We start from the raw sequence: 15,156 nt of genomic DNA on the forward strand, positions 1-15,156 counted from the left end.
GATTGTGTTTGCTTTGCTACCCCGACTGAGTCTTGAGGTTGAAAAAAGAGCAAAGGGAACAAAATACTCAATTTCTTAAGCCATACTGAAGGGTTTTCTCTGTCCAATAGAGTCAAATGAATAATCTGCTGGTACCTAGGTTTGCTTGCTCCATATTCTATTGGGTGGTCAAAAAAGAGTGGCACTATTTACCATTAATAAAAGTGATTCAAAAGCAGTCATGAATACAGGCAAAATAGTTTTTCTAAATACTTATCCTATAAAAGAAAGGAACATTTCACACATATTTGCAATTACCTCTCAAGGTAGTTTCCCTATGCTTGAAAGCTAGGAGTTTTATGACCAGTAAATTAAAATGACCAATAAATGTTTTATGAAGAGCAAATAAAAAGCTAAGCTTGTACAAGTGCTTCCTTGACACAGAGAGCTTTCTGAAAATAACTGGAATAGAAGAGGACTGTTGGCTTGGATCATCTTAGTTCAGAGCCAAGTTCCTGCAGTCACAATGAAGAATGAAATCGATAAAAGAAAAACGCTTATACTCTGGGCGTTTAGGTGAGTTGAGTGCCTCAAATCTTTGCTATGGCTTTGGAAATGAGTCCATAGGTTTCTGAGTTAAAAGTAAGTTTCTTGAACCAGATCAATGCCAATCTTATGCCACTTTAGTGAAGCAGGTAGGAAGAGTAGTAGCAGCTCAATCTTTGGCACTATGGAAGGAGTATGGCTCTAGAACTTTGAATTCCATTGCTGGGTTCCCCCTTTAAAAGACAGTCAAAAGTCCAAAGCTTTTAGAGAAGGATTTTAGCCAGTCTTCATAGTTTATTCCTATGATTTTGGACCTGTGTCTACTAACCTGGAGGGCATAAAAGAAAGGAGAGGAGAAACTATCGGTCAATGTGTATCATCATCTAGATTTTTTTAGATAACAGTTTGTATGTTTTGACCATGTCACACAGGTAACCACATATTGTTTCAGCAGATCTTAATTTGGAGTTAACCTTAATTTAGCCATTTGAAAAGAACCTGAAAGAAATTCTTTTTCCTCCTACCTTTAAAAAAACCACTTCCAGGATAACAATGCCTGTATTACCATCTTAACCATAGAATGGGTTTTGAGAACCAGATGACATATAAACCGACACAGAATGTATACTTAAACCTGATATTCTGGGGGAATCTTGTTTTGGAGGAAGAAGCAGAGGCTGTAGCCATGTTTTAGTTTTTGTATAGTACCCTAATATAAAAGAAGAGTCCTGGAGAGCGGTGGATACATTAAAGAAAATCAGCTAAAAAAGGTTTTCATCTTGGATTGCCACAGGTTATCTCCACAAGGATGTTAGGTCCCCACATACTTGGTCATGAATTCTTTCATATGATGAAGCCGTGTCTCTGGCTGTTACCCCCATGGTATCATCACTGAACCATGACTTCTGAGATTCCCCTTCCATGCTGGACATGTACTTTCCTTTTTGTCTTCTTGAATTTCTAGCATCCCTTTTGCCAATTCATTTTAATGGTTTAGCTTGTTAATTCTAATTTGCCTTCAACTAGTCCAGACATGGCTTAGGACTTGACCAGTGTTCTGATATTGAGGAAGTATCTGCTTCTTCTGTAAGGACAGCAGATCATATGATAGTGAAGAGCAGAACTACGTGTACTTCTTTGCAAAAGTACTTGAGGCTCAGCTTGTCAAGAGTTCAGTGTGATGTGTACAGAACCCGGACCTCTACATGATGGGAGTAGTAGTAAAGAGCTGGCACTTCCATTGGAGAATGGAAGCCTTTTAGGAAAGGTGAGGCCAAGCAGAGTCTTCAGGAATAGATTATGAATAAATGGTGATCACTTCACTGCCACCACCTCGGACCAGGAGGACTCGCTCTAGTCCCTCGGTGAGCACTTCCAGGAACTCCATGTCTTCCGAATCGGTCAAGGAGACAAACAGGTGGGAGAAGATCACACTTTATAACCTGACATTATGATAATCAGGGTTCATCTGACTCAAAACTGCAAAATTAACATGCTTGTTTTAACAATTATATACTCAGAGTTGGAGATGTCTGAATTCTGGTTCAATTTAACTCTGTGACATAACCTAGAGATCGAATTCCTTTGCATATATAATCTAAGACCTTCATTTGTTAGACTTTTTTCTAAATGTTATTTTACAAATGGGGAAACTTACAAGTAATGCATTTGTACCACATTAAAATAAGCCAAAAAAGAGGAAAAAGCCACAACGGGACAGCTTATAAGGGTGCTAGAGAGAACCCAAGTAATTTCTAAGCGAAGCAGCTCAAATCAGATTTTTCTGCCAGTGCTTTTTTTTTTTTTTTTCTTAATCTCTTTTTCTTAAAGGTACTGATGGGAATGGCCAGTCTATACCATTGCATTTCTGAAGGGGTCCCATTAAAAAAAAATCCTGCGATCAGGGTATGAGGAAAAACCCTTATCTTCTTTTCCCCCTCAGAGAAGATTTCACTGAAACTGCTTCTCTCCTAACTATATCCATAAGAAAGGGGCTTTGCAAAATGGATGGAGCCTGAAAAGAAGAAAGGACATGGGTATTGCATCTCTAGGATTGTTTCAGAAAGGGTTCTATACTGTGAATATCAGAAGTCATTTTGCAAATTTACCACCTAAAAACTCTCTTTAGGGTTCAGAGAGAACATATATACCCAACTCCCCCAAAGAAGATCAATCTCACTGCTGTGTAAGAACCCTTACCTAAGACTTTTAACAGCCTTCCCTCCTTGAGACAGAAACATGGGCACAGACAATGACTTAAGGTTACCTAGTGGTCTCATCTAAGAAACAGGCTAAGACTTTCCCTACCAGTAGCTCCACTCTTGGAAAGGATACAGTTTTCATCACCTTCAGGGTTTCGGGGTGGCCCAGGCATATTCAACAAAACCAGCTTCGCTTCATGGGACTTGTTAACTATAACCTCATTGAGTTTCACTGCTGTATGCATCCGTCTCACGTTGGAATGGTCCCTGGGCCGGTGAAAGGGAGAATCGGGTGGTTAAGGCAAAGAGAAAGCTAGGCTATAGCCAGTTTTAAAAACGTTGAGATGCAGAGCTTTTTTGCTTTGACTATGAATAATGTAATAAACAAATAATTTCCTTGTTTTCTCATTCTACATTTGCTTGTTTTATGCCAGGAACACAGTATGGTGAGAAAGAAGGGTGTTTAGTTTATGGACAATGTTAACTTGTAGCTGATATGCACAGGCAAATAACAGAGAGATGGCTAGATTTGGGGTAAAATGAAGAAGAGACTTCATCCTCTATCCAGGCAAAGTCACATGTGTGCCACTGACTAGGATACTGTCTTATGTGATAAGATTGTGTGTTGGAAAACTTACGGACGCATGTTAAGCAGGTCCTGGAATCCTTCCATCGACTTAGCCTTTTGTCCTCGGTATGCCATGTACTTGTCTTTTGTCCAAGTCATGTGCACCTTCTCCTGGTAGGTCTCTGTCTCTTCATCCTCATCAGAGCCAATGCTGGTCAATCGTAGCATTGAGTTCCGGTCCTTCACCAACTGTGCCTGAAGAGGGGCCAACACAGCTATGACCTCTATACCCAGTTTCCTCTCATGCTTCAGCTTCAATTATTTTCAAACAATAATGTGGTTATAGTGGAAGAACTGATAAAGTGAGATGGAAAGAATGTGTCATTCTATGAGAATAATACAGTATCAACCCTTTCAGTGACAGACTAGGATTCAGTGAACGCAGGAAGGTCTCACCTCTCTGTCTCGCTCTGTTTTGGACAGTCGCATGTGCCGGAGCATCTGGGACCTTTGCTCCATCATCAGGGTGCGTTCATAAGTGTAAGCAGATATGTCACTGTCATGCTGCCATAGACAACGCAGAGAGTGGGCAACAAGCACAAAGGAGAAAGAGAACTGAACCACTCACTTTCATTTCCATTTGCTAAATTAAGCCAGAGAAAGTACCACAATATCAACCTAAGTTACACCCCTATTTTGTTAAGTTACTGAGTTATATAATATTATGGACTATCAAACCTAGAAGCACTGACATTCCTTTCCATAATCTAACCATTACATATATATTTCCTTGATACAAAAATACAAACTCTAGTCTTTTTTTTAAATACTGCCAGGTTATTTTTAAAAAGCTATGTGTGATTTTAACATGCATATATGAATTAAAACTTAATAAAACCATACTGAGCAGACAAGAATCTGGGAGAAATATAAAGGCTGTACAACAAATAAGAAAGCAAAAATTAAAAAAACAATACCAAATACACAAAACATACATATTCTACTTATCTAGATCAGTGTATTAGGGCTCTGTCAGAACTAAGGGATTAATCCACATTTGCAGCTGAACAATTTCCCAAACCAGAAAAAGTTCTAGGAAGACAGGGTAGGAAATGGGGGAAGGGTGGTCTGTTTGATCTCAAACTCAGCTTTCTCACCATCTCCACCACTTCCACCTCTGCTTCAATGCGTAAGTGGTAGAGGAAGGTAGCCAGGTCCTTCTTCATCTGAATACTGTTGTCTTCTAGTTGGGCTACTGTGAAGATCCGTATGCTACATTTTCGCCACACCTGAGAAAGTACCATACATACATGGCAAGTTAAATGCAAGAAGGCCACCCCCCCCCCACAATAAGGAGTTATTCCTTAAACACAAAACATTTTTTGCTTTGGACAACCTTGCTGTAGTATCAGGATATTTGTTTTTAGCTTCTAACTGGATATACTGTTGTATGAGAGCAAAAGCTTGACTAAGAAACACATTAAAAACAACTTCAAGAAGTTCTTAATTTCCTAACAAGAAGAAAACCAGCAAAAGGGGATACAGAATATATTAGGAGGGTGCTGTATTTGGATAGCATATTGATGGCCCCATGCAGACTCTAAAAGTTACTATTTTAACTTTTAAAGTTAAATTTTAAAGTTCAGCTTAACTAGTCTTACCAAAGGATGAGCATGCATATGTATAAGATACACAAACATACGAACAGAGATTTCCAGTATTTGAGAGACTTTGGTCTTTTTTTCTTTTAAATGGATGTGTTTTCACTTGTCAATGTTTCTCCAAGAGCTCATATGGAACTTTATTAATTTGCTGTTTAACTTGGAGATAGGTATCAAATAGAAAAAAGACTACTTCTCATACAGTTGGAACTAGGACCATGGGAATGCTAAGAAAAATCCGCAGCTCCTCTGATCCTAAGCCCCAACACTATAATCAAAGAGAAAGGGTCTGCCTAGTGAACCAGGACAGATATTAAGGGAGAAAGACTTTTTTTTTTTTTCCAAACGTATCTAACGTACCTTGTGCTGTTTGAGTAGGAAAGGTAATAACATGAGCATGCCCCCATCATGCACAATCCACCACACATCAATGTTGCCCTCAGAAAACTGCTCCACATTGCTGGGAAAGAAGGAGATGTTTTTAGCCACCAGCAGGGCCAGATGGGCAGCAGTTGTCACTCGAACTGTGCCTAGGGAGAAAACAGAATCAGGACAAACAGAGAAGACTCTTCACGCTTGCCTTGCTTCCTACCATGTCAGGAAAGCAAGGATAATGGTTTTGGGTTGGTTGCGTTTTTTTGTTTGTTTTGGTTTGGTTTTATTTTTTTTTTTTTTTGGTTGTTGTTTTTTACATTTCTTTAAGCAAAGTGTTCTGTTTACATAGTGGGTTATACCTGATCGGGTAACAACAATCATTAAGAAAAATCTGAATAACTAACAGAATTAGATTCGGAACCATGATTTACATTACTAAATTCCGATCACTACATTTCTAAGGGGGGTGGTTATGTGAATTCTGGAGATTTTGTTGAAAGACAATCCTTCCAATTCCTGTGAGAATGTCAATGTGGCAGATCATAAATGAAAACTGGGCAATTTCAGAGAAAATTCCTAGCATGATACTTGACAGAGATAAACAATTCATGAACATAATATAAAGCTGGAGGGGGTGAGGAGAATAAGGTTATTATTGTTAGTAGTTATTTAGGCGCCCTTATAGGACTATGCTTCAGCAATGGCACAGTCTCTACTTTGGAGGCTATGGGGTGGGACTAAGGCAACAGAGGTTTGACTGTATCCCTTATTTGGGCCCTCTGGATAAAATGAAAAGTGTTCTGTACCAATAAAAGTCTTCCATGCTCGGGCATCTTCACTCTGGCGCCAACCATTAGGCCATCCCATCACCACCGTGTTGTGCTTCATGCCTCCAAGGCCACATGACTGGATAAGGTGGGAAATGCCCTCCCTCAGCTTGGCGGCCACCACCAGCTGGCAGAACCCTTTCACCTTCTCTGCCTCCATTAGATGCTTTATAGTCTGAAAAAGAGAATCTCAATGCTGAATTGCTTCACCCTTTTTCACTCTCTAAGTGCTTACTACATATAGTGCTGGTTGACCACATAGAGTTCTTCCGCCTTTTCCTCTGTAACATACCAAACAAATCAAGAACAGGGATCTTCATAAAACGAATATTCAATATTCTTTCTTAACTCACCAGGAGGAGTGTGAACATGATCTGCTTCCTTCCTCAATCACCCTGATGCCCTGACTCATACTATTAGAAACTCAAATTCAGTTTCACTTAAGAATTTTCTCAGGTATGTTTTTTCATTTCTCCTATTTCCATCTGTTTTGATATTTTAATGGTGATTACTGATGACCATTGTCTTTGCTTTGCTATTATTTATTGAAGCCAATTTGAGATAATATTTCATTTATTCTTACTCCACTCTCTTAGTGGAAAGACGAAGGGAATAATGGTGTAGAAGACAGACAGGATTTTCCTGAAGGCAGAGATTAAGTCAGTGGTGTAGCAAGGGTAATAAGCAAGGTTTATTGATTTCCAACCCTGTGCTTTTTATTTATTTTTACCATCATTCCAGACTAATGTTTCTTCAAGCATTTCTAGTTTTTAGGGTTTCAAAGTATTCCAAAATGAAATCCAGTAAAATTTTTGAAAGGTAATTGTACGTTTCTCTGAACAGCAGGGTTGGTTTTATCATTAAAATAAGTATTAGAGTCAAAACTGCTTTCTTCTTTAGGAGAACTTACACTTGGCAAGTTAATCAAAAGTAAAGCAACCTTGGTCATGACACCAGTGTAGGCTGGTAAGGAGAAAGGAAAGTTGTTCATGGCCCCTTGTCATCAGAATGAGCAGAACCATCTCCACAGTTCAAAGGATAGATTTATTTACATGACTTCTCTGAGGCCCGAGTCAACGTTTAGAGTCTATTTGGAAACAGTGCTTAGCCTTGACAATCTTGAAAGTTTAGTAACTCTTTTTAAATGGAAAACATAAATTATTATCTTCTGGTTCATCTTATTATTTGGGAGACGATGATTGTTCAAAAGTTAGCACTAAGAAGGAAACCTCCCAGAACATGCAGAAAAGCGATTAACTGAGAAATATGATGTCTGACAACTTAACATCACAAAATCATAAGCTAAATTCTACTAAGTCAATAAGCCTTGACTCTCACCTGCTCAGCAGCTAAAGCTTCCCCGTAGTTCTCCAGGAAGTTCCCCACAATGACAGAGCCCACAATAGTGAGACCCTTTCCTGCTTTAAGTTGTGAGGCAAAGGTGAGGAGGCGAGGATGCTTGACATGTAAGTCTTCATCTAATTTCAGCAATACAAGTAACTGAGGCCTGTAAAGAGGTTGGTGGGAGAATGGGAGGGAAAAAACACTTTGGGTTTGGGGAACAGAATGATAAATTCTACCCTTTAATTCAGGAGATCTAAATAAAACATGTAAATGGGAAGAAGGAAGAGATTAGAGGAAACAATAGGATGAGGTTGTAGTTTATTTGAATCCTCCCAGTATTACCACAGATTGACCATTCTTCAAGGAACAAAAAAATGGCAGAAGTCTAGATTAGATACCCCATGAAGCAAGGAGAATAAAGTATGAAGGATTTGGAATCATTCAAAACAGGTCCTTTACACCATTTCTTTGAGCCACCTGAATTCCTTATCCTATAATCACTGAAGCACACAGTTCTGGGTGTTAACCATGTGCCAAACACCATAGCACTAAGCTCTATTGATTTCTTTACCTCCAGTTTTTAGTGTGTGGTGGTCCTTCTTCTAGCCGGAGCAAAGCGAACCGGGCTGCACTGAGGGACAGCCCACGGATTCCATCACCCCACTCTTTCTCCGCTCTGGGAGAAAAAAGAGAAAAAGGCAGAGACAAGTATCAACTATAGCAAGTACAATTTCAAAACAAGGTTTTATTTTTCTTTCTAAAACTAACATATGCATGCAGTAGAAAATTAAAACTCATATTAATTATTAATATAATGCTCTTAACATAATGAACCCACGAAAAGCAGATCCGTATTGCTCTTCATCAGTGGACCACACTGTACAATAAACAATTCAAAACAAAGGCTGGAAGGATCACTCGCTCATTCCTCTATGTAACTGTTCAAAAGCAATGATGTAAAATAGCAATTTGGAGAAGGAAATTACAACAGACCCAAAGATTAATTTAATTTTGAAAATAATGGGGAGAAAGCAAAATTCAATGTAATCTTCTGAACCAGTGTTATTTATTCCTCATTTTTTAAGTTTTTTCTGTAGTCTTAGTTGTTATGAAGTTACTCAGTATTGATTTCTTTTTCATTTCAGAGATTATACCTTAACTGAAGAGAGAAGCAAAAATACTTATATTTGTGTTAGACTTTAATATCATTATTTTGACATGTCCTTTTAGCAACTTTTTAAATTGATCTGTTCATACTTTCTCAATGGGTTCCCCTATTGATTCTGTAGTTTGTGTCTGTAAGATGGCTAAAAGAATTTGGGGTTATAGAGTTTAGTTGCAGTTAAATGAGGCTGTCTGGATCCTTAATGCAATTTTCATTAAGCTGGCTCTACCAAACTAGTCCATTTTGATACCTGTAGCAGTAATCAAGGTCAAATCCACAGACTCACCCTTGGTACTCGATGTACTTGTAGATCATACCAGCTATTACCATAGCTACAATGGCATAATACCAGGAAGAAATGAACATCAGAGCCAGACAGATACTCATTCCCATGAAAGAGAGGGCCCTAGAAAATTAAAAACCAAAACACAAACAAGAAAATGTTTATCTAAGCAGCTGAAAAAGAAGCCTGTGCTAGAGGTGCTTCTCAAACTGGTGAAGGATTGTTATTATCTTTTTAATTCCAATATACTGCACACTGAACTTTTATAAAATGCAATAAAAATGAATTATTAGAAAAATTACTATATGCCCGGATGCTGTGAGAATATTAAATTGCTATAAAAGTTTCAAAATGATTTTTCTCAATTATTATAGTTATCTTATCCTGGACTGCGATAGTCAGCAAATCTGCACCGAGGCCCGAACCATCTTTTGTGCTGATGTTTCCCACTGCTGGAAAAATACATAAATGAACAGGTTGTAATGAAAGTTATCTGTAGGTGTGAGGATAATAAATACCTACTTAGCAAAGCAAGAATGGGGCACATAGAGTTATTAACATGATCTTTTTTTTTAAAGTATTTATTCATTTATTTGACAGAGATTACAAGTAGGCAGAGAGGCAGGCAGAGAGAAAGGAAGGGAAGCAGGCTCCCTGCTATGCAAAGAGCCTGATGCGGGGCTCAATCCCAGGACCCCAGGGTCATGACCTGAGCCACGAAGGCAGAGGCTTTATTAACCCACTGAGTCACCCAGGCGCCCCTGAACATGGTCTTTTAAAAAGAAGTATCTCATGTAAATATTGCTTAAAACCTTATGAACATTCCTTAGCATCATGCAGAACCCACTAAAGAAAATCTGCCATTAGTTTTCTTACTTTACATAAGAGAATCTTGGCAGAGAGGTGCCCGAGTAGGTTGTGGGTTAAGTGTCCAACTCTTGATTTTGGCTCAAGTCATGCACTCAGGGTCCTGGGATAGAGCTATGCATTGGGCTCAGTGCTGAGTGTGGAGTTTGCTTAAGATTCTCTTTCTCGGAGTGCCCAGGTGGCTCAATCGGTTAAGTGTCTGCCTTTAGCTCAGGTCCTGATCTCAGGGTCCTGGGACTGAGCCCCACATCAGGTTCCCTGCTCATCAGGAAGCCTGTTTCTCCCTCTCCCTCTCCCAATCCCCCTGCTTGTGCTCTCTTGCTCTGTCAAATCAATAAATAAAAAGTCTCTCTCTCCCTTTGCCCCCCCCACATGTGGTGGCTCGCTCTCTCTCACTGTCTCCCTCTAAAAAAAGGAGAGAAAGAAACTTGGCAGAGAATGATGAAATGCCTGTTTTGATCAAATAGATTAAGTAGACAACCATGCTTACTGAAGTTCTTCTGTGTACAGAATGAACTTCTTAGCTCTATGATGAATGAAAGAGTGAACAGGAGAGTTGTTAATATGGAGAAAATTATCTCTAATAAAAACATAGGAGAAAGATAAAGGGAAAAGCTAACAAAGCAAAACAGTAATGCAACAAAGTTCATAGTGAACATTTAATTAAGGTTAAAGCTAGAAGGAGGATTAGAGGTGATAATATTAGTGAGGATTTAAATTTTTGCCACATAAAGGTCACACTAGTGCCTACCACTGGTGAGTGAAGTCAGGAAAGGGTCAAGGAGGAAGGCAGCACAGAGGAATGTAGCAACAGGTGCACACAGGACATATTAAAGAACCTTTAGCTATGACAGGAAGGAAATGAGGAGGAGATGGGATGGCAGCTAAAAGCGGGATGACTCCCTTAGTGGTGATGTGAAGGCAGCAGCTGTAGCAACATTTCACTGTGAGCTTTACTATGTAGCAGGATGATAAAATTAAATTTGATATAGTTATGTGTTTTGTTAAAAGCTACAAAGCTAGGGAATAGTAGAGCTGACACTGAGCTAAGGTCATCTGACTCCACAGCTCATACTCTTACCTGCTAAATGAACCTCATAAGGAAGAGAGTTTGAGAATGAAAACTGATGAGAAAATAAGAATGAAGACAGAAAGGGGTGAAGTCCAGTGCTTAGCTAAGAAGGAAATGGGAAAACAAATAATGCGAAGGGTAGGCTGGTTTAACCTGAAGAATGCAGCAGGCTGGAAATACATATTTCATAGTTTCGGTCTTTATTCTCAAGTAGGTGTTATAAATTATAAACTGAACTATGAAAAAACATGGTAATATGATAGAAATTCAGGTGATCACTGAAGCTGAAACAGGAAGTACAGGATGGCTGGCCAAGAAAAATTTTATTAACCAACCCAGAATCTCCTACTTTTCTAGTTCATGACAGGTTCTCTCCAAACGTGGGGAAGAAAAAGAAAAAGAACAGACTTACCAGTGGTAGTAGCGGAACCGGGGTCTCCAGTTAGGTGTTCGAAGTAATGTTTGTAATGCACATGCCAAATTCACAAAGAGGTAACACATAAGGAAAAACCTGGCAGAATAAAAATAGTAAAAGGCATGATTATTATTGTAAAATGATTCTCCAAGGGTTATTGTAAATAGAGACCTTTGTTGTTTTTTAAGCCTCTGTTCTAGCTCACTACAGCCTTTGATTAAGACTAGGATGTAGAGAAATTTAACTTCTCCCCACGGACTTGCTCATTTTTCTGTGTTCTCTCACAGTGAAAGACACATCCACTCTTTACTCAGTTGTTTTTGGGATAATCCAAGTTTACTCTTTGTTACTCATCTTTGTTCCAAATTAACTTATCAAGTCCTATGGATTCTACCTATTTACACATTTTAAAACCTTTCCCCTCCCTTCCATCTCTACTGCTATCACCTTAGTTCAGGATCTCATTTCTTCCTTGCTGGATTAAATAAGCTTATGGGTGGCATTCTCAGCCCAATTTCAGCCTCCTTCTCACTTGTCTTTTATACCAAACTGATCATTCTAAAACATAAACATGATCTCAAAGGATCACTCACAACCTCCAGGTAAAAGTTCCAGGTCTTTTGTGACCTGGCTCTACCTGCTTCTCTGCTCAGCTACTCTGAACAATCACACTCCATTCTATCCAAGCCAAACTACTTTGAATTCTCAGATGTGCTATGCGGTTTCATTCCCAATTCCTTTACACACATTCTGCGTCTGGAACATCTCACTCTTTCGTTGCTTAGTAAATAACCAGTCCTTTTTCAAGATGCAAGTGTCTCCTTCCCTAGAAAACCTTTCTTGAATCTCAGTCCCTTTTGAGCTCTTACAGCAGTGTTCACCTTTACCATAGTTCTCATCCCACTACACAGGATTACTGGTCTCTCTCTCTCTCATCAGTTCCTTAGGGTTCTGTCATTCATCTTTGTATTCCTAGCATGCTGCCCAGTGCCAGGCAGGTATTAAGTCATTACTAAGTCACAGCTGAAGGATCAAAGTTAACAGCAGCAGTAAAAGCTACAACCAGCTGATAATGAATAAAAAATGAAGGCAAAGAACTTTTGAAGTTATACAGGTAGGAAGAAACCATGATGATTTATAAAAGTTAGCCTTGAAGTTCTTAGGAATATATATTATTTAGATGAAGTCACACCTGTACTTGGCTCACTCTTTTCTCACTACTGTTATATGCCTGATGGAAATCAACATGTACTACACATCATATAAGCAAGAAAAAACAAAGAGAAGAACTTACATAGAAAGAATTGGGGCCACAAGATCCAGGGAGGCGATAAGAATCCCCAGCTCTGCAATGGCAGCAGTTAGAAGTAAAGCCCAGGTAGGTTCCCCGTTGGCTTTGCTGTGACCAAAAACCTGTACAGAGAAGGGAAATATCAGACACAGGTGGTGGGGAATGTCTGAGTCAATGTTCCCTGATTCCTCTATGCTACAGTTTCAGATATATGACGGATAATAGTGTTAACAACTGTGGTATCTTTTAAATAACTTTACCCTACTCACATATAAACTCATCCCCCATAGCGACTTAGAAGGTTTTGTACAAAAAACCCTCGTCTTCACATTGTATGATCTAGTAATTCCTAAGCCTATGAAGACCCACACAGTTTCTCATAAAATCTGACAAAAAGGAAATAGGGTATGGGAAAGGGACACTCACCCTCAGAAAGGGTATGATGTTATCCTTGGCTATTGCCTGTAGCAGCCTTGGTGCACCTGTGAGACTCTGAAGTCCAGCCCCACACGTGGAGAAGAAGGAGCCAATAACAATCACCCATGGGGAAGGCCAAGATAAGGTACCCACCACCAGATTACCTTTCACAGCATCCCCAAACCTGCATAAGAAATGAGAGTATGGAAATTTATACTGAAAGACTAGAGAGACATTCACCTAATTTTTTCTGCTAATAATTTTTTAGAGAATTAAAATTGAGACAGACATTACGTATTAAGAAATGTAAAGGTAGGCAGATTTGATTTATATCAAGAAAAAATAACCTGTAGACCCAGAAAATAAAGCTAAACTTCAATTATAGCTTCCCCCCCAAAATATCAAAATATCTGTGCTCTTTGCAAAAAAAATTGGAAAATACAAAAAATATAAAAACCAGATAGAAATCCATAATCACAACATAACTGGTAATATTTAGTATACTTTCACATTTGAATCTGTTCACTGTTTTTAAAAATACAGATGAGATCACAGTACACCTGTAATTCCACATTTTTTTTTAAAGATTTTATTTATTTGACAGAGATCACAAGTAGGCAGAGAAGCAGGCAGAGAGAGATAGGAGGAAGCAGACTCTCTGCTGAGCAGAGAGCCCGACGCGGGGCTCAATCCCAGGACCTGGGATCATGACCTGAGCCGAAGGCAGAGGCTTTAACCCACTGAGCCACCCAGGCGCCCCTGTAATTCCACATTTTTAACTTACATTTTCCTATGTCATGAAAAACTTTTCAGGAATAAAAATTTTAGTGGTTTTAACAATATTGTATCATAATTTACATAATCCATTTCTCTAGTGTTGATTTTACACTATGGAAAATAATGTGACTAACATCTTTATGCACATATCTACATTCACACATCCCAGATTTGTTCCCTTATGGCAGATTCCTAAGAGGGAATAACTGCAGTAAAAGGGATCAATATCTAAAATACTTCAAAATCACTACCAAAATGGTAGTGATTTCCAGAAAGGTTATATAATACATTTTATTTCCACTGGAAGTATATGAAGGTTTAAGTTTTATAGTACATACCTATTTCACACCAGCCTTGAGTATTAAAATTTTAAAAGTCAGTCCTAATTTGATGGGTTCATGTGATCTCATTATTTATTTATGGTTTTAACCATCTTTTATTAAGTATGACACACAAAAAGTAATGTACAAAAAAAATGTACACTTCAATAAATTTTCACAAAACATCCATGCAGCTACTATCTAGTCAAGGAACAGAACACTGCCAGCACCCAAAAGTTGCTCTTATGCCTACTGGCCAACACTAGCCCTTTTGTCCCCCCAACCACTGTCCTTTTAATACTATGTCATTTTACCTGTTTTTAAATTTTCAATAAATGAAATAAGGTATATGTCTTTTGTTTCTTTCACTCAACATTGTGAAATTCATCCTATTTTCTTTGTGTATAGCTGTGGTTCATTTATTTTTCATTGCTCTATGGTTTTCCACTCCATTTCCATTATGAATACATAATTTATCCATTCTACTACTGAGGAACATTTTAACTATTTCCAGATTTTGACTATTAATGATAATAGTGCTGTGAGAATTCTTATCCATGATTCTTAATGCACGTGTGCATGCATTTCTTCTCAGTCTTAAGGTATGTGTATGTTCAACTTTAGAAGATAACGACCAACAGTTTTTCTTTTTCTTTTTTTTTTTTTTTAAGTTTTTATTTATTTATTTAACAGAGAGACACAGTGAGAAAGGAAACACAAGCAGAGGGAGTGATAGAGGGAGAAACAGGCTTCCTGCTAAGCAGGGAGCCCCATGTGGGGCTCGATGCCAGGACCCTGGGATCATGACCTGAGCTGAAGGCAGTGGCTTAACCAACTGAGCCACCCAGGCGCCCCAATAATGACCAACAGTTTTTTAAAGGGATATTCCAGCTTACATTTTCAGTACTTTTTATATTATGGAGTAATTTACCAAAGCTCATACACCCATATATTTTCAGTGACAATAGTACAGTAATAGTAAACTGTGCTACTTATTCTTTTTTGTCAACAATATGCATATACAGCATCTACTGGGATTTCTGTCCTA

The 15,156-nt window shown here is 38.6% G+C and overlaps 1 protein-coding gene across 4 annotated transcripts in view; it reads right to left on the reverse strand.

The window, feature by feature from the left end:
* Nucleotides 1-799: 799 nt before the first annotated feature.
* Nucleotides 800-15,156, reverse strand: part of SLC12A6 (solute carrier family 12 member 6) — an 85,193-nt gene continuing 70,836 nt past the window's right edge. For 3 of the 4 annotated variants that reach the window (XM_032856929.1, XM_032856928.1, XM_032856930.1), the window contains 13 exons: nt 13,021-13,195; nt 12,598-12,716; nt 11,301-11,399; nt 8,953-9,072; nt 8,073-8,177; nt 7,496-7,664; nt 6,137-6,332; nt 5,316-5,485; nt 4,452-4,583; nt 3,751-3,858; nt 3,365-3,549; nt 2,860-2,993; nt 800-1,914 (listed from right to left, as the gene is read on the reverse strand). In XM_032856929.1, coding sequence (XP_032712820.1) covers nt 1,823-1,914; nt 2,860-2,993; nt 3,365-3,549; nt 3,751-3,858; nt 4,452-4,583; nt 5,316-5,485; nt 6,137-6,332; nt 7,496-7,664; nt 8,073-8,177; nt 8,953-9,072; nt 11,301-11,399; nt 12,598-12,716; nt 13,021-13,195 — 1,804 coding nt within the window. In that variant the 3' untranslated portion in view covers nt 800-1,822. Of the gene's footprint in view, nt 1,915-2,859; nt 2,994-3,364; nt 3,550-3,750; nt 3,859-4,451; nt 4,584-5,315; nt 5,486-6,136; nt 6,333-7,495; nt 7,665-8,072; nt 8,178-8,952; nt 9,073-11,300; nt 11,400-12,597; nt 12,717-13,020; nt 13,196-15,156 lie in introns of those variants that run through there. The other variant, XR_004382579.1, reaches the window with a different exon arrangement.

This window comes from Lontra canadensis, unplaced genomic scaffold, assembly GCF_010015895.1.
Source record: "Lontra canadensis isolate GAN:19392208 unplaced genomic scaffold, GSC_riverotter_1.0 scaffold12, whole genome shotgun sequence".
Taxonomy (NCBI): Eukaryota; Metazoa; Chordata; class Mammalia; order Carnivora; family Mustelidae; genus Lontra; species Lontra canadensis.